General features: G+C 40.2%; 1 protein-coding gene across 1 annotated transcript in view; it reads right to left on the reverse strand.

Moving 5' to 3' along the window:
* The window catches only part of LOC306938854 (transmembrane protein 65-like), a 41,157-nt gene that overhangs the window by 14,692 nt on the left and 9,373 nt on the right, over positions 1-17,092 (reverse strand). Inside the window, exons 2-4 of the mRNA XM_079523199.1 lie at positions 7,856-7,900; positions 3,551-3,618; positions 2,183-2,237 (exon numbers count right to left, since the gene is read on the reverse strand). Of these exons, the coding sequence (XP_079379325.1) occupies positions 2,183-2,237; positions 3,551-3,618; positions 7,856-7,900 (168 nt within the window). The remainder of the gene's footprint in view (positions 1-2,182; positions 2,238-3,550; positions 3,619-7,855; positions 7,901-17,092) is intronic.

Below are 17,092 nucleotides of genomic sequence, written 5' to 3' on the forward strand. Positions count from 1 at the left end.
TTCTTGTACTGGATGATGAAAATGATTCTGACTTGTGGCTGTCTTTTTTGTTGACACTTTGAAGCACATAAGCCTTCCACAGTAATAAAGTAAAGTTATCATTTTCATTTCAGGGCAGAGAAGACTGAAATGGGAATTAGAATTGGGTTTCAGACAGTATGAAGAGCTTCTGAATGTCTCTTGTAGTATATTAGATTTTTACATTTTGCTGAGATTTTGTCACCCACACACACTAGCAAAGGTTAACCTTCAGTACCAAAACATCTGTTGTCCTGTGTTTTCTCTCAGGTCATTAGGTCATAGGGAAGGGCTTATTACTCACATTGATCATTCTTGTCTGTTCTTGTTTCTGTATGTCTGCAGTGTATCTTAGGAGGTGTCAGTGCTGAAATTAGTGTCCCATTGTGACATGTATGTTTGGCTCCAAGAAGTATTTGAATACTTTTAAATCTCTCATACTTTAAGATCTGAGTTGTTGTCTGTCTCATTATTGTGTATATGAGTTGTTGTCCGTCTCATTATTGTATATACACTGTATATATTTTCTCAGTACCCCAATACAGATGACAGTACGTGAAGCGCTACATGAGATGAAGGTTGAGAGAAGGCAGCCAGCCAACTGAAGTACACGTAACCAAATTGTGTCGCTTATGGAAACAAATTATGAACCACATAGAACCACACTAGAACACACCATGGGACCAACTTTTAAACTGAGACTGAATGTAGGGATGTGTGTTCATATTATAGCCTATGCTCCAGTGCTTAGCCATTCTACGCAATCTTCTAAAAAAAATGCTCCAGTGCTTAGCCATTCTACGCAATCTTCTATGCAATCTTCAACAACAACAAAAAAAGGAGAAAAAAGTATCCATGGTAACAGAATAAAACCCAACCATGCGGAGAGACAGAGAGGCTCAGACCACTGAGCATAGACTCAAACTACACATTTGGTGCTTGCATCCACACTCCAAACAGCCGGCACGATGAGGATGATGATGACTATGGTAGGTTGTGATTGCTGCAATCAACAACTGTCTGCAGAATGACAGAACTGAATTTTCTTGTCAGAAGAGGAAAAATAGTTGCTCAAGGGAGAAGAGAAGAGAATATATTATATTAACACCTAAAATATCCTGGCTCATGCCAGTTAATTTATCCTGAAAATTAAGCATGTCGTCTGGTGGATTCAGTCCAAGACAGGATTCAAATGACCAATGAACTACAGACAGCGAAAATGACTTTTGGGAAATCCGTTACGTTCAATCAAACTAACAAATGCGTGTTTCAGCTAATGTAAATGGTTGAGCACATGCCTCCACTATTTTCTCAGCTTTCCTATGGTCTCAGGAAAGAAACAAAACTAAGAGCCTAAATGCTCCACGCTAGCAGCCCCCGAGATTCCATGCCGCTTTATTTCTCCAGGGAGCATGAATGCATTCAGCTGAATCTGGCCATTAGATTTTGATATAACTTCCTTTTTTTTAATTCGTTTTGGGGCTTTTTATGCCTTTATCGATAGGGAACAGTAGTCAGACAAGAAATGGGGAGAGAGATGGGGAGGAAGACACGCGGCAAAGGCTGTCGGGCTCTGGAGTCGAACGCGCGGCACGCCGCCCGGCTGGCCTAGGTGCCCAGAAGGTTGAGTTGTGGGGCAGGTGTGTGTTGCATTATTACGTGTGCCTCTCTTACAGGTCTCAGGGGCTACGTTATTATATATTCCTCCAGGTGAGAGGTACATGAGAGGCAGGAAGAACACTCTCTGCTGCCATCCTGTCCAGGTCTGAAGGTGTCATGTTGCACTGCTTCAGAAGCTCCCTGATGCTTGTCCTAGTGCTTGCATTGACCACCAGCCAGCCGGTGGCCAGACTGTAATTGGTTGTAGAGTGCAAGCGTGTGCATCTCATGTCCTAGCCAGCAGAGCTGCCTGTGTGTGCCAGAGTTGTGCACAATACGATATGAAATGCCTCCAGTGATCAAATGTGCATCTGTAGGCGTCTGGCTTTCAGAGCCAGTTTCTTAGAGGAAATAGCTCAAAGAAAATAGATTGGATTGCCTGTTTTAGCTATTATCAGTTTATCACACAACACCATCATACGGCAAAGTATAATATAGGTGGTGAAGTCTGTTGATCTTTATCTTCTATTTTAACACGTGTCAGTCTATCTCTGTAACGTCTTACCAGCCATGGTAGAGATTCCCAGAGTGACTCCTATCGACAGCTCAATCTGGGTTCCCTAGGAGACAGGAGGAAATTAAAAGAGTATATTTAGTATCTTGAAGCAAACTAACTGATATCACATAAAGAACAAGAGCCCCTTAAGCCAGTGGTTCTCAACCTGTGGGTCGGGCCCCCAGGGGGGTACCCACATGATATTTTGGGGGTCCGTCCCCAGATGACAGTGACGTGACAATTTAAAGACTTTTAAGACCTTTTTCATACCTCAAAAAGGGAGGGGGGTGGGGGGGGGTATGAATCTGTGGAAGAGAGTCAAACTAAATGCAATCTGACAACCCATCGTCAAAAAATAAAGGAAAAAACAGTGCCCTCTTTTCCTTTGAATTTGAATATTGACAGAGTCTCGAGAGACTAAACTAAATGTAAGGCCTCAACTCCTACATTCCAAGTTCTTATCAGGGTGGGGAATCCCCAGTTCAAATAGGATTAGTTTGGTGGGTCACGGCCTGAAAAGGTTGAGAACCACTGCTTTAAGTTACCAATATAAAATACACCACACATAACGTTGCAATTTTTACATTGATGGGCATGCACTGAACATTATCTATCTAGCAACATGAATGAGCCTGTGTGTGTGAATATGTTATGCAACTATAAATACATTTACATGGTATAAATGTACTAGTCTACAGCTTATGCTGAGAATTTGAATTATGGTCACAATCAGTACTAATCAGTACTGATAATGATGCTTTTTGGTGTAAAAATTTGTTTGACTTTCAAAGACAAATATTGTAATTTTGACTCAACTACATTTCTAGGAAGGGAAAAAAGTACATTATGAACTAACCAAAGCCCTATTTCAATTGTAGTGAAAACAGCAAATATACAAGCTCACAACGCGTTGTTCTGGAAAAGCAAGTACTTTTTTGACCTGGACTGATCTATACTTTGACTCTCAGGACAGGTACTGGGGTCGAATACTTTGTCCAGCCCTGCATAAACCTTGATTTCAGCCTCATAGTGATGAGGAAACGTGTTGTGGATGCCACCAGCAGGAGATGCCAGATGCTGTAATGACCCTGGCTGCAAGCTGGGATTTTAATGGGCTTTCTTCTATAGTGCTTCAGCAGTGGGGGGACCAGAACAACAAGAAGACAAAAGTGTAAGTTTGCTCAGTGCTAAAAATTACTTTTTAGCACTGCCAGAACTAAGATCAAACTAATGGAGACAGAGTTGCAGCCAAAACAAACTGTCGGCCAATCAATGGCTGGCCGGTATGTGTGGTTTAAGACCATCTGCTGCCGTATGTAGACATGAAACAGCAGCAGGTATATATCGCTGATCAAACCAAAATGGCCTACCACTTACTGCTGCTATCATGATGGCGTTGTCAAGGAAACCAAATCCAATGAACGGCAGGCAATTGTGGATCAGCACTGGGGGGGGGGGGGTAAAAACAAAAAATTGTTAATCAACATCATGGAAACTTTTAAGATGTATAAATCACATGGCAATTTATTTTCTTTTGTTCTGTGCAACATGCAGTGATTGCAGTCTCAACCGAGCCATCTGAAGTCCTACATTATCTGTATTGTGTGCGCGCGCGTGCACGTGTGTGTGCGTGTGCGTGTGCGTCTCCAACAGTGGGTGGTGGTAGATTCCGAAATCCATCGCATACAATTCTTGGCAAGCAAGACTCCAGTGTTGATTGGTGTTGTGCTGCTGGCGTGGCTGAAAGCTTAGATGAACTTGCTGCACCAGCACAGTCAGCATGTGGTTGGTGGATTGTCCATAATGCATGTGCGCACTCACAAATAGTATTGTAATACAGTACTTGTGAGGACATCAATATCACAGGACAGGAATTTAATGAATTTTACTATTTATTTTGACCCTAAAATCGTGAGTTATACAGAGTCACGCTGCGTTGTGAACTTGATTTTCCACACACACACACACACACACACACACACACACACCCCTGTTGAAACAGCTAGGATGTGAAAAGGTACGTTCTTCTAAAACCTCTATGTACACTTTGTACAGTCGTCAGCTATAGGCATGTACATTCCAACATGACGAAGGAAATGTAAAGTGTATACAGTTTGGGACAAAGGACATTATAGATGATTAAATGGATTTGGTGAATACACCAACAAAAAGTTTGTGTTATGATATACTCATTTGCCGCACTATGTATACCAGCTGCGCGTTCTCCTATAACTGCAGAATTTTGGTAGTGCGTATACTTCGGCCGTAATCGTCGTCCGAAGTTAGTAGGAGGGGCCTATTTTACAAAAAATGCCACAAATCACGAACGGAATGTCCAAATCATCTCAAATTTGAATCACATGTCCCGGGTGGTTCAATCAACCAAGTTCCAAAAGCAATTCCATTTTCATCCATGGGGGGCACCGCAAATGTGAAAAATTTAACCGATTGTTGCAAAAACATGATTTTGGGGGGATAAATCCCCTCCGAATTACTTACGCATGATCACAAGGTTGACGTGACATTGTAATTGGCTAGAAACATTAGTGGGAGGGGCCTATGTAAGCGACTGCGGCAACCACACTTTGCACTTTTTCAAAATTGCAACCTTTCCAATTTATATTCATATTTGAATAGAAAAGAGAGGTCGCACACAATGGTGGTTACAGTAATGTATGTTTTTCGAATCAAAATGTAAATCTTCAAAGTAACTAGTAACTAAAGTTTTCAAATAATTCTAGTGGAGTAAAAGTACAAATGTTGGCTCTGAGATGTAGTGGAGTAGATGTAAATGTATTGGAAATTGGAATACAGTCAAGTAAAGTCAAAATTGTACTTAAGTACATTATTTGAGTAAATGTACTTAGTTACTTTCCACCACTGGGTTAACGGCAGGAGGATGAGTTAACAAAAACGTCAACAAAGAGAAGTATATGACCAAGCTGTCCGTCTGATGACAAAAAAGATTACGAAAGAAAGGAGAGAGAAGTATGACTAAGACACAGAAGTGGTCAATGTTATCCTCAACTTCATATTGACATCTGTTGTCCAGATCATATCTCACACCAGGGCTGCAGGGCTGAATCATTCAGGCCGCGGTAGAGCCATAGAGTATAGACAGAGTTGCGACATTGAGGGGGCAGAAAACAGCCCGGTGACGTGGCGAGCACTATTGACTACAATAGATTCTGTAAACTTCCAGTGTCCATATTCGCCAATAGAAGTCTATGTAGAAGAGGACTGGCCCCATGAAGTGAACGGAGTTGTCGTAACTCGGTCTATACTATAATGGGCTCTGGATTACAAGTAGGGCTGCACGATATGGACAAGATTTCATATCTCTGTATTTATGCCAAATATTGCGATATCGATACGATATACAATATTACCGTTAAAATTTCATATTCTACATTTTAAGTGTTGCAACACTTATACATACACGTGTGGGGATTGAAAAACCATAAAACCTGGGTGATCTACTGTATGCTATCAAATTGTATGTTTATTCACGCAGCATAGTACTGTACAGTATATGAATGATACATTCTCTGGCTGATTTTAGTTTCTACCCTTCTAAGGACCAGCTGAGACCCCAACTTTGAGAACCAATGGTGTAGTGACGGGCGGGAACCCCTTTTGGTGTTTTAAGAATTATGTTATACTTTAGCTATATTCGGTTTCAAAACAGGCCGTATGCGGGTACACTATAGTAGCTTTTCGTGCTGAGGCCCTTTACTTTAGAATCATATGATAGACTGACTGATCAGCTGGTTATGTTCTTTCACCACTTTATTATTTGTATATGTAACAATACATAACATTATATGAGAACCGCTATAATTAAGATTTCCAGGGTGAATGCCTCTGACTTAATTGGCCTAATTTTCTACAGTGCCACCCTGCTCTTTGGGCCCTGCAGGGCTTGTGCCCAGAATTTCCCATTCAGGAATCCAGCTCTGACGCATCTCCAAAGCTAGTTATTGTGGTTGCCCAAAGGGCAACCAGACTATTGTAATTGTAACACTTTATTATTATTATTATTAGTGCGTCATGATAGATTTTCCGCCATTTTGAATTTTCTCCAAAACACACTTTTTGCTCCTCCTCCTACAAACTTTGTCCAAATCTCACAAAAATCGGTACACATGATCTCTGGACCTTTCCGTTGAAAACACCACAGGCAGAAATTTGATAGTGCGTATCGTTCGGCCGTAATCGGCTTCCGAAGTTAGTGGGAGGGGCCTATTTTACAAAAAACGCCACAAATCACAAACCAAATGTCCAACCCACCCCAAATTTGAATCAGATATCGCGGGTGGTTTAATCAACCAAAAGCCAAAAGCAATTCCATTTTCATCCATAGGGGGCGCCGCAAAAAAAATAAAAATAACCGTTTGTTGCAGAATATTTTTTTTGGGGGCATAAATACCCTCCGAATTACTTACACATGATCACAGGTGTGACTTGAAATTGTAATTGGCTAGCAACGTTAGTGGGAGGGGCCTATGTAAGCGACTGCGGCAACCACACTGTGCAATTTTTTAAAATTGTGACCTTTCTAGTTCATGTCCTCACTGTATTGCATTACTGCTCTTGTTTTTTAATGTTTATGCCTTTCTTTTCTTTTTATCTCCATTGCTCTGTAAAGCACTTTGAGCTGCATTTCATGTCATGAAAGGTGCTATACAAATAAACTTGTATCATTATTATTAAAACGGAGACATCGAAGAGGAAGGATAGATGGGGAAGGATCAACATATGGAATGTCAGAACAGGTCAGCTCCAAAGTAATAACTAGTATAGGCCTACATGATGTTTACCTTTGTGTGTACCGGTATGAGGTATCATCGCTAGATTGTTCATTCATGTAACTTGAACTGAAAATTGGAATTGGTTGAGTAAAGTAATATACAGTCCTTGTGTGTGGTGCAAGTGATGACATTGCTTTGGCGTTATAAAAAAGGCAAAGTGCAATGTTGGAAAGGCTATGATAAACGATGCTGACCATTAATCATCATATTTCACACAGCGTGGATTGATTAAAACATAACCAATGAATGATACAACAATTCTGTGTGTTGTTCTGCTGTTAACAGGACAGAACATTCAATGTGTGATCATAGAGCAGTCTAAATTGATGGCATACTGAGAGGTTATTTTGCTGCTCCAGTCAGGGTTGAGATTTATTCTTTGAAAAACATTCTCTGATGAAAAGATCAACAAAGAAAACAATCTGATTATAGTTTAAAATGCCCCGTGTGGGGTTGCGTGAATATTTGTGCGCACAGAAGCCTTCCTCACTGATCCTGTTGCGTTGTAATCTAGTAATACTCTGAATGCCAGTCTCTGGCATATTTGACAGACAGAGCCAACTATTCTTGTGTACACGTTTGTCACCCATCTTTCACTATATCTATATCTGCCTACATGCATATTGTGTGTGTGTGTGTGTGTGTGTGTGTGTGAGAGAGAGAGAGAGAGAGAGAGAGACAGAAATGTCAATCATTTAACTTCATATGGTATGTGTAACACTGTGCGCCTGTGGTACTGTGCAGTGTGCACATATACCTATCTCTGTCTGTCACTGACAGAAAAACAACCGTAATCTTTCACAATATGTATCAGTCTGTGCTGAGCGTGTGTGGATGCACGCAAATGTGACAGGGAGGTTTAATGTCTCACCATATCGGATTTGTGCTGACGTGGGTGGGGAGGCTGCCACAGTTTCTATAAGAAAGAGAAAAAGAGACACGGGATCAATATCACATTAGTTTGCCGATATGCCAGGCAATGTTTTACCTCGACTTGTCAAAAGAGGAACATGGTTTGACAATTCTTCAAAGCGAGCTGCAAATATCTCTAGGCAATTTTCATAAAACTGCCTGCACATAGAGCAGATGGTGACTGATTCCCTGTGCTGTAACAAATGAAACATGTAAAAATGCACCAGCCATTTTTCAGCACTAACTAACAGCCACACTGTATGAACATGGCCCAATGTGTAAGTGACGCAAGCCTACAACGACATGCTCATGATATTTCACTTTGTCACAATGAAGAACACAAGATGAATGTTTATTCCATTCAATGGGCAGTGTTTTTTGTATCGTGAATTAATTATGCTACTTCGTCATACTGTCACACAAAAGTAGCAAAAACAGCAATGTGTCGCAATGCAATGTCTTGTAGATCTGCTATTTTTTTGCAAAAGAAAGAAAATAAGTGAAAGGGAAGATTTTCAAGTCTCTCTGTGGGTTTTTAAAAATATTGAACGAATGAAAAGTATTCACAATCCATCTGGTTCTTTTTGACATTTTCTGTAAAGTAAGAGTGTTGGACATAACTGTACACGGTGTCTTTCCGACAGTGACGATATATAAGACGGCACACATTGGGCAGTCTAGTGAGCACTGCAGGGAAGAATGCCTTGCTGGGGAAACTGAGCTGACTGGATATGAACGATGCGGGTTAGTGGAACAGAGTGCATTCAGGGTGAGAGTGCAAATGGGTAACAGCACATTTAGTACAGGATATCTGTGCTGAGCGAGTAGTAGATACTTGAATTGGTGATATGGTAAAGGTATATATATATCATGCAAAGCACCTGACGAAGCCTACACGGCAAAACGCGCCGTGCAAATAAAGCAAAAATAATAATCTTGTCCTGAGCGTCTCTGGAGTGTGCGGTCCCTTCCTCTTCTAAGGATATATATATATATATATATATATATATATATATATATATACACACACACACATACACACACACACGTGTGTGTGTGTGTGTATATTTTCTTTTTTCAATATCAATATTCTGACGATACTTTTTAGTATTGTGACACTAAGATGAATTATCTTTTAAATGTAGCATCACAATGTGTTGAGAACTTGTGACACTACATGTTATCTTGTACACCTGCTATTGTTGCCATTTTGTCCATTTCTGAAAGTATAAAATAAAGTTGAACTGATTAAATCCAGGAAGAGACACTTTTGCCATATGCAAAATTCAAGAGACAATATCTAGTCTCATCACAATATCGATATATTGCCCATGTAGCATAGCATACCCCCCCGCTTTTTTTCCATACTGTACACATCTTTACCTTTTTTTCTTGTTTTAACTTTTTAATGATGATTTTTCTTTTTTCATAGAAGTGTATATTTGTACATCTTTAAATGTTGTGATGAATGGAAAATGGAGGTCTTAGTGCTTTTATAAATATTTTTTAAATGGTGAATTGAGTGTTCAGCCACATTGGAGCAACGTGCTAAAGGACAGAAACAACAAATACCGGTATAAAAAACAAATGGCAATACAATTTTAAAAAGCGTCTGCATGAAAGGGCATGGCTAAAAGGACATAGTCAGACTGAGCAGAGTCGTGTTTCAAAGTCAACAGGCAAAGACCATGTAGGCCTACTGTGTTGTGGTCGGTCGTCAACGGGTTCACACATCTACCGACTCAACGGCTATTTTGGAAAAGGTCAGTGATGTTCTATTTTAGAACCAAAGAATCGAAGACTAGATCCAATAATAACTAATCTCTGCCACACTCAGGAAGGAGGAAAGCAATGCATGGATCAGATCAAAATCTAACGGCCGCTTTCACAGTGTTACCAATACCAAATTTGCATTATTTCGTTAAATTGCATAGTAGTCTGGTTGGTATGTGAATCTTCATTAGGGCATGCTAACAGTGTGCCGAAATCTCACGCTATTATCGTAAAATGCCAAATTATTTTTTAAATATTGCACATATCTGCCGGGCTATAGCTAAATGTGCTTACTAAAGTGTTCTGAATCTATTAATGGAGGATTGTGTGCACGGAAAGATGAAATTACCTACCTAGGTTCCATCCTGGAGGCTAATCTTTCCGGTGATAAAATGGCCACCAACGTAATCAAAAAAGTCAACCAAAGAACAAGATTCCTTTACAGGATCTCCTCACTGGTCGACAAAAACACCTTGAAGACCTTAACAGGAGCCCTTGTACAAGGCTTCTTTGACTATGCATGCACCTCCTGGTACCACAGCACCTCAAAGGCCCTTAAAACTAGGCTCCAGACCTCCCAAAACAAACTGGTCAGGCTCCTACTTGGCCTCACCCCCCGAACCCACCTCACCCCTGCCCACTTTGACAGACTGGCATGGCTTAGGGTCGGCGACAGAGTACAGCATCTTGCAATGGGTCTGGTCCACAAGATTCGATACTCCACCAAGATACCCATGTACCTGTGTAGATACTTCCTTAATGTTAACGAAGTCCACACCCACAACACCAGAGGGTGTGCAACGAATCATGTTCAACCCAGATTCGGCACAAACAAGGGACTAAATTCTTTTCGCTCCTATGCCACCAAAATGTGGAACGCCCTACCAACAGTCATTAAGACATGCGAATCCCTTGACTCCTTCAAAACCGCTCTCAAAGGGCACCTACGGATGGCTGCAATTCGAAACTGGCCCCCGTAAAATCTGAATCCCCCCCCACCGCCCCCCCCCCCCCTTTTCCCCTCACTGTATATGTTTCTTTTCCCTTTTTACCTCCATTATGATGAATTCCTGTACTGTTCTTTGTCTATATAGAAGTGTCTATTTGTACGTCTCTAAATGTTTTGATGATTTGAACATGGTGGACCCTGTTGTAAACAAGTGTAATGCTTAATTGGGTCGTCCACTCACAGTTAACAGCCTTTGTATTGAGTTTGTGCTTGAAATGTACTGTAATTCTGCAAACTGTTAATAAAATTTTCAATCAATCAATCAAAAAGCATCATCCATGTCTCCAAGACAAACTCAATGATGTCCCTTCTTCTCTCTTATAACTCTAATTGCAAAACACACCTGCATTCAAAATTAAACATGTAGATCGTCAATCTTTGCCAGTATCAGAAATGTACACGAAAAAAATGAAATTACCTAAAATGAAATAAGGTCACCAGGCTGAAAGAGGCTACAATATAAATTTAGGGTATAGAATTTGCATTTATATTGGGTCCGTCTGCATGCAGTAGTATATTGATATTACAAATTAAAAGAAAAAAACATTCATAACGTTTTGGATCATTTTATATATTGCAATAATAAGATCCCAAGGCACAACAGGACTTGTCTCGCTGCACACCAGTGTACCTTGACAGTGTCACAGTGTAAAAAGGCTTATTCGTCATGAAGAGAGACCATAGTGATTCTGGTCAGTGTATTCTACTCTAAACCATATCTCACTGTAGCAAATCCTACTCGTTAATAATACCCTTAAGACATTGTGCTTTCAAAATCTGCAAGATATGTGTGTCCAAGATAAATTTCTCCCCTGGGAGACAAAATAAAGTAACCATGACAACATCACTGGTACCCATTCCTTGTGTTCACTTCAACTGTCAAAAAAATGGTTCTCTCTACAGGAACAAGGCATGTTTTCCGGCATCCTGTAAAAAAACAATAATTGAAGCCACATTTCTCTCTGTTCTGGACTATGGGGACATTATTTACAGGATTGCTGCTCCATCCACTTTAAAGCACCTCGATACGGTTTACCATTCTGCTCTAAGATGGGTCACTGGTGACAGCTATGGTACCCATCATTGTACAGAATGTACAGTTTGTACACTATGGGAACGCACAACTCAGGCTTGTCCTCTCTGTATGAGAGGCGTGATAAACACTGGTATATGTTTATTTTCAAAGCCATCTCAGGAACTTACATTTGCTCTATGTTGGATCAGAATCCAAGTCCTTATCAGACCCGCTCGAGTGACTTCCTGACCCTCAAGGTTCCATTTGCTAACTCAGAGCTAGGTAAAGCAGCTTTCTCTGTCAGTGCTCCATTTGATTGGAACGAACTCCACAATGTAACTGTTTTAATTAATTCTCGTCTATCTATTATAGTTCATATATTTGATATTGCTGTTGGAACGCAGGTCATTCCACTACAAAGCTCCATCCATCTTCCTCTTTCACTCAGATCTTATTTGGCCGCTTCCGGACTTCCCTTTATTCACATCTTGAAACAACCTGTTCATGCTACTAATACTGCTTGTATTTACGTCTATTTCTAACTTTGATACAGGTCATAGTACTGTATTCTCCATTATTTTTTGTTTAAAATGAGTCGAAGGTTGGGGGTGTGGGTGGGAGATGGTGATTGGTGAGCATTGCAAGCTACTAACTGTAGCTGTTGTGCGTGTATTGTGTATTTGTATTGTATGTAATGTTTTACTTATTTGTAATGTTTTACTTATGTATATATGGCCCCCTCTAAAACGAGATGCTGCATCTGAAGGGGCTACCTTCTTTCTTCAGAAGAGAATTGTAAATAAGCAACAGGCAACAAATTAAATTCAAAGTCAACTACTATAACCACTAGTCGGCGCTGTTGGTAGCAGTCAACTAGGTCATGATTGTGTGTGTGTGTGTGTGTGTGTGTGTGTGTGTGTGTGTGTGTGTGTGTGTGTGTGTGTGTGTGTGTGTGTGTGTGTGTGTGTGTGCCTGCATGAAGAAAAATAAACCCACAAACACATCTGCTCCAATGTAATGTAATGACAGCGTTTTTTTTAATTCATTAAATTACATTGGAGCAGATGAGTGTGCAGGTGTATTCCTTTACAGCACCCCAACCAAGCGATGAAAGTATTTTATTAGTTTTTGTATGCCACAGTAGCATCCTTGGATGCTACTCCTCCTTTACAAAGTAAAAATAACATTGTATTTCTTTTAGCACATTCATTTCAGATGCCCAATGAATAGGGCACACAACTGGAGTAACCCATTTTTACATCTCATCTGTACAAAAACATCAGCCTGTAGGAAAATGCTAGATCCCAGTCCCACAGATGAACACAGAAATGTACTGCAGTGTCTACCAATCTGTCAATCACAGCACATTTTGCAACCACTCACACAAATGAGATGTGCCCTGCGTTTACACATTAAAGAGATGGCACAGGATAGAGGGCGAAGATAAACATTTTTCTCCCCTTATTGGCTGACTTTCTTTTCTTTCGTCTAGAAAGTTTAGAAACTGCAGCGAACTCGCTGCAGTTTCTAAACTTTCCACAAGACAAATTTCAATAAGAACATCTGACAGAATAGCGGCTTTGAAGCAGACGCCCTGTCCAGACTCCAGAGAGAACACAGATCGCCCCAGAGGAAGAGTGTATGTCTCTGTGTATTCTGCAAGCACAGTTTGTCATCATGGTACACTCACTGCTCCTTAAATATACAGATTGGGAGAGAAAGTAACACAAATAATAAGCTAAGAGCAGGTACACTTTTGGCCAGGACTCCTTCACCACTTTTGGCAAACAAGCAGCAAAGGTGCCATTGTCTTCTAAACATCTAATTAGCTTACCAAGGACAGCTGGTAAGATGGTTGCCTAGCCTGTGTTGTGCAGTGCCAGTGCCTTAGCTGTGAAGGGACACTTTCGCAAGATTATGTTAAGTTGCTGAATTGTAGTTGGTGTAAGGGACATCTAGACCTGGGAAATGTTGATCAAATGAAATTAAATGATATGAGTTGACCCAATACCAAGATATCAATTTACACACATTTCACACAAATTTTAAGAAATTATTTTTAGTAATGTGGACAATGAAGACCAAATGGTAAGAACCCTAGTAAGTAGAGAAACTTAAGGCCTGCCTGTAACTGGGCCCGGCGGCCCTAAAACGTTGGGTCGGGGCAGAATGGGCAATATGCATCCAACCCTTTCCGCATTCAGCTTGGGCTGCCGCTGCACTTCCGGGCGCCAGCCACTGAGAACAACATCTGACTCCTAAGTCTTAGGAATTCATTACTGGGTGAGTACACACACAGTGCTACAAGTTTAAATGCAGACTTGGTCAGTCTGCGAATAGGACCGATCTATGGCTGTGTATTTGGAATACATGAAATGTATGTAAGATCACAGACATTCTAGGGTTATTAACAATATTGGAAAGGTGATTATTAGGAAAGCCAGACAATATGCCAGACAATATTGTTGGCTGCTAGCTAGGAGCGTCACAGAAAAAGTGAAACCAAGAGTCACTTGTCAAACGGACAAGTAAAATGTGAATGCAGATTTACAACTTGTCCCGGACAACAGGACAAGCCTTAAAGGACAAGTTACGTTTTTTTTCCCAAACAAGGTTCATGTTTAGGTTGTTATTAGAGACAGTAAAAGATGTGCGTAAAAAAAAGTTTGACAGGGGGGCAGGGGCATTCGAACAAGTGGCTAAATAAATATGTATTTTTTTTTACAAAATCTTACGGTGATTTCTTTATTATTATTTACTGTAGTCCTACTAGACCCCAGGAAATTACATCTGGCCACAGTAGTTGTTTTCCGTGTGTCTGAACGAACAACCGACTACTAGGGGGATGCCATACTGTGTGTCATAGGCTACGCTCAATATCACTTGGGTTGGATGCATATATATATATATATATATATATATATATATATATATATATATATATATATATATATATATATATATATATATAGAGAGAGAGAGAGAGAGAGAGAGAGAGAGAGAGAGAGAGAGAGAGAGAGAGATTTCAGAACTCTATCAGAGTATATAATATATATACTGTATTTTTGAATCTGAGAACTCTATTCCAACGTTCACTAACTACCAATGTAATGCAGCCTTATAACAGAAGAAATACATAATTTAAGCCAACTGAAATCCCACAAAATAAAGACTTGTATCACAATATCGATATCATCCGGTTTTAGGGTCTTAAGAACACCCTCAAATTAGATAGACAGTCAGATCTATGCAGTCGAGGGAGCTATAATTAGAATACACCAGATGTCCCTAGTACCGTCACTATCATACTCTTCTCTTCAAGTGATACTGCATGTCCCCCGATACTTTAAGCACACCCACTTGTATCCCCATAACACAGGTTTTGGTCCAAAAAGCACTTTTATTCCCATGTCTTACACAGGTTTTGGTCCAAAAAGCACTTTAATCCCCATGTCTTTCACCGGTTTTTGTCTATCTCCGTTCTTGACTCTAGTATCCTTTCTTAGCAATTTCATTCATCTATCATCAGGGTTCTGATGACTCAAAAAAGGGAGCAACACCCACAGCCACAATACTAGAGGGAGCGAGAACAACGATCTGGTACCACCCACTTACAAGACAAGCATGGGTAAATTCTCCTTCTACAGCACTGCCACCCACGTGTGGAATGCCCTGACCCCTTCCCTGACAAAAACGCAAATCACTGGTGACCTTTAAAACAGGCCAAATGGAGAGGAAAATGATCGCTCCTCCGTTAGTCAAGTAACTACCCCCCACCTCTTTATAACCCCCTTACTTTTTTCTTCAACTTGAATTTTTTATGATTTGAATTTTGTTGTTATTTTTCATGTCATGATTATGAAGTGTTTGACTGTACTCTGTACTGTTTAAATTTCTGCCTAATAAATGGTTGCACTCTTTTCTATTAGGTGTGATGTGACGTGGGAAAAGTGTTCATTTGGGCTCATTAGTGTGGTTGCCCTAACAGGTCTCTCTGTGGTTGCCCTAACCACAGTAGTCTGGTTGTTTGTGTCCGCAAATGCGAAAAATGTAACCGTTTGTTGCAAAAACATGATTTTTGGGGGATAAATCCCCTCCGAATTACTTACGCATGATCACAGGGGTGACGCGACATTGTAATTGGCTGGCAAAATTAGTGGGAGGGGTCTATGTAAGCGACTGCGGCTTTTCTAGTTCTAAGTTGTTATTGACAGCATCAGTGAAATGGCTTACATTTAAAACCTACAGTATATTATATGGAATATTCGCTAATTCATCTTCTTTGCCTCAATACCAAACAAGAAGAACCAATTTTAAGAATCATAATCACTGTTATGCCCAAGGAAAATAAAGTATAACGCTTGGCTCGCATTTTGACAGATACGCATGTACCTCATCTCTCTCCCACTCACTTAGTCCTTCAAAATCTCAGAAAGCATTATATTTTCTAATCATCTACTTCAAATTGCAGAAAAGTCAGCGAAATAGTAATTCAGTTGGCCTGCCTCTCAAACACACCAAGATAGGTCTCGACTTATAACAATAAGAACCTGAACAAAACTCCACATAATTACTTTGAAGATTAAATCTTATTTTGTTCGTTGATTAAAATAACTACACCTCTCCTTGAAAACCATGCCAGATGATGAGGATCATCTTAAATCTCAAGAAAAGCACCTTTCTTTTCTTGGGGGAAATATATGAATGGAAGATTTAAACTATAAATACCATCAATAGACAGGCAGTACATATAGTACATACAAATGCAATATCTCACAATCTATAAAATATACAATTATATAAAATAATCAAAAACCTCCACTTTGGGCAAAAAAACAAAACAAATGGTCGGGGTGCATACCACATGGGCGTCATGCTCTGATCAAGTCCCTGGTTCAATTCCCGGCCAGGCGGACCATTTGCTAAAATTTCATTCCCCATACTCTCTAATTTCTGTTCCTCTCTCTGTCAATAACGGCTAAACAATTCCCCCAAAATATTAATTTTAAACAAACCTCCACATTGGCTATAAATTATAAAAACCAGCAGGTATGTGAAATGTGCAATTTACTAATTGATTTGTAAGTTCTCGATTATTATTTATATTTAGATAATAGTTGTGCGCTGGTGTCATGCACCGGCTGAGAATAGCAGACCTACAAGCCCAGATGAAAGATGTAGGCTTGCATGTCAGATATTCTCGGTGTGAGACACCAACGCATGGCGAACTATGAATTGGGCCGCTTAACTCAGGCTTTAGTTCTTCCCAGACACCCCCGTAAGTGAACCTTCTCTGAATGGGATTGATGGCTTTCAGGACCCTGCTGCTATATGACGGCCAGCTGGCTCAATGAAAAGCCAATAATCAGTCCTTTCTTCATGTCAGTGGCCGTGTATGG

This window comes from Electrona antarctica (genome assembly GCF_951216825.1).
Source record: "Electrona antarctica genome assembly, chromosome: 15".
Lineage (NCBI taxonomy): Eukaryota > Metazoa > Chordata > Actinopteri > Myctophiformes > Myctophidae > Electrona > Electrona antarctica.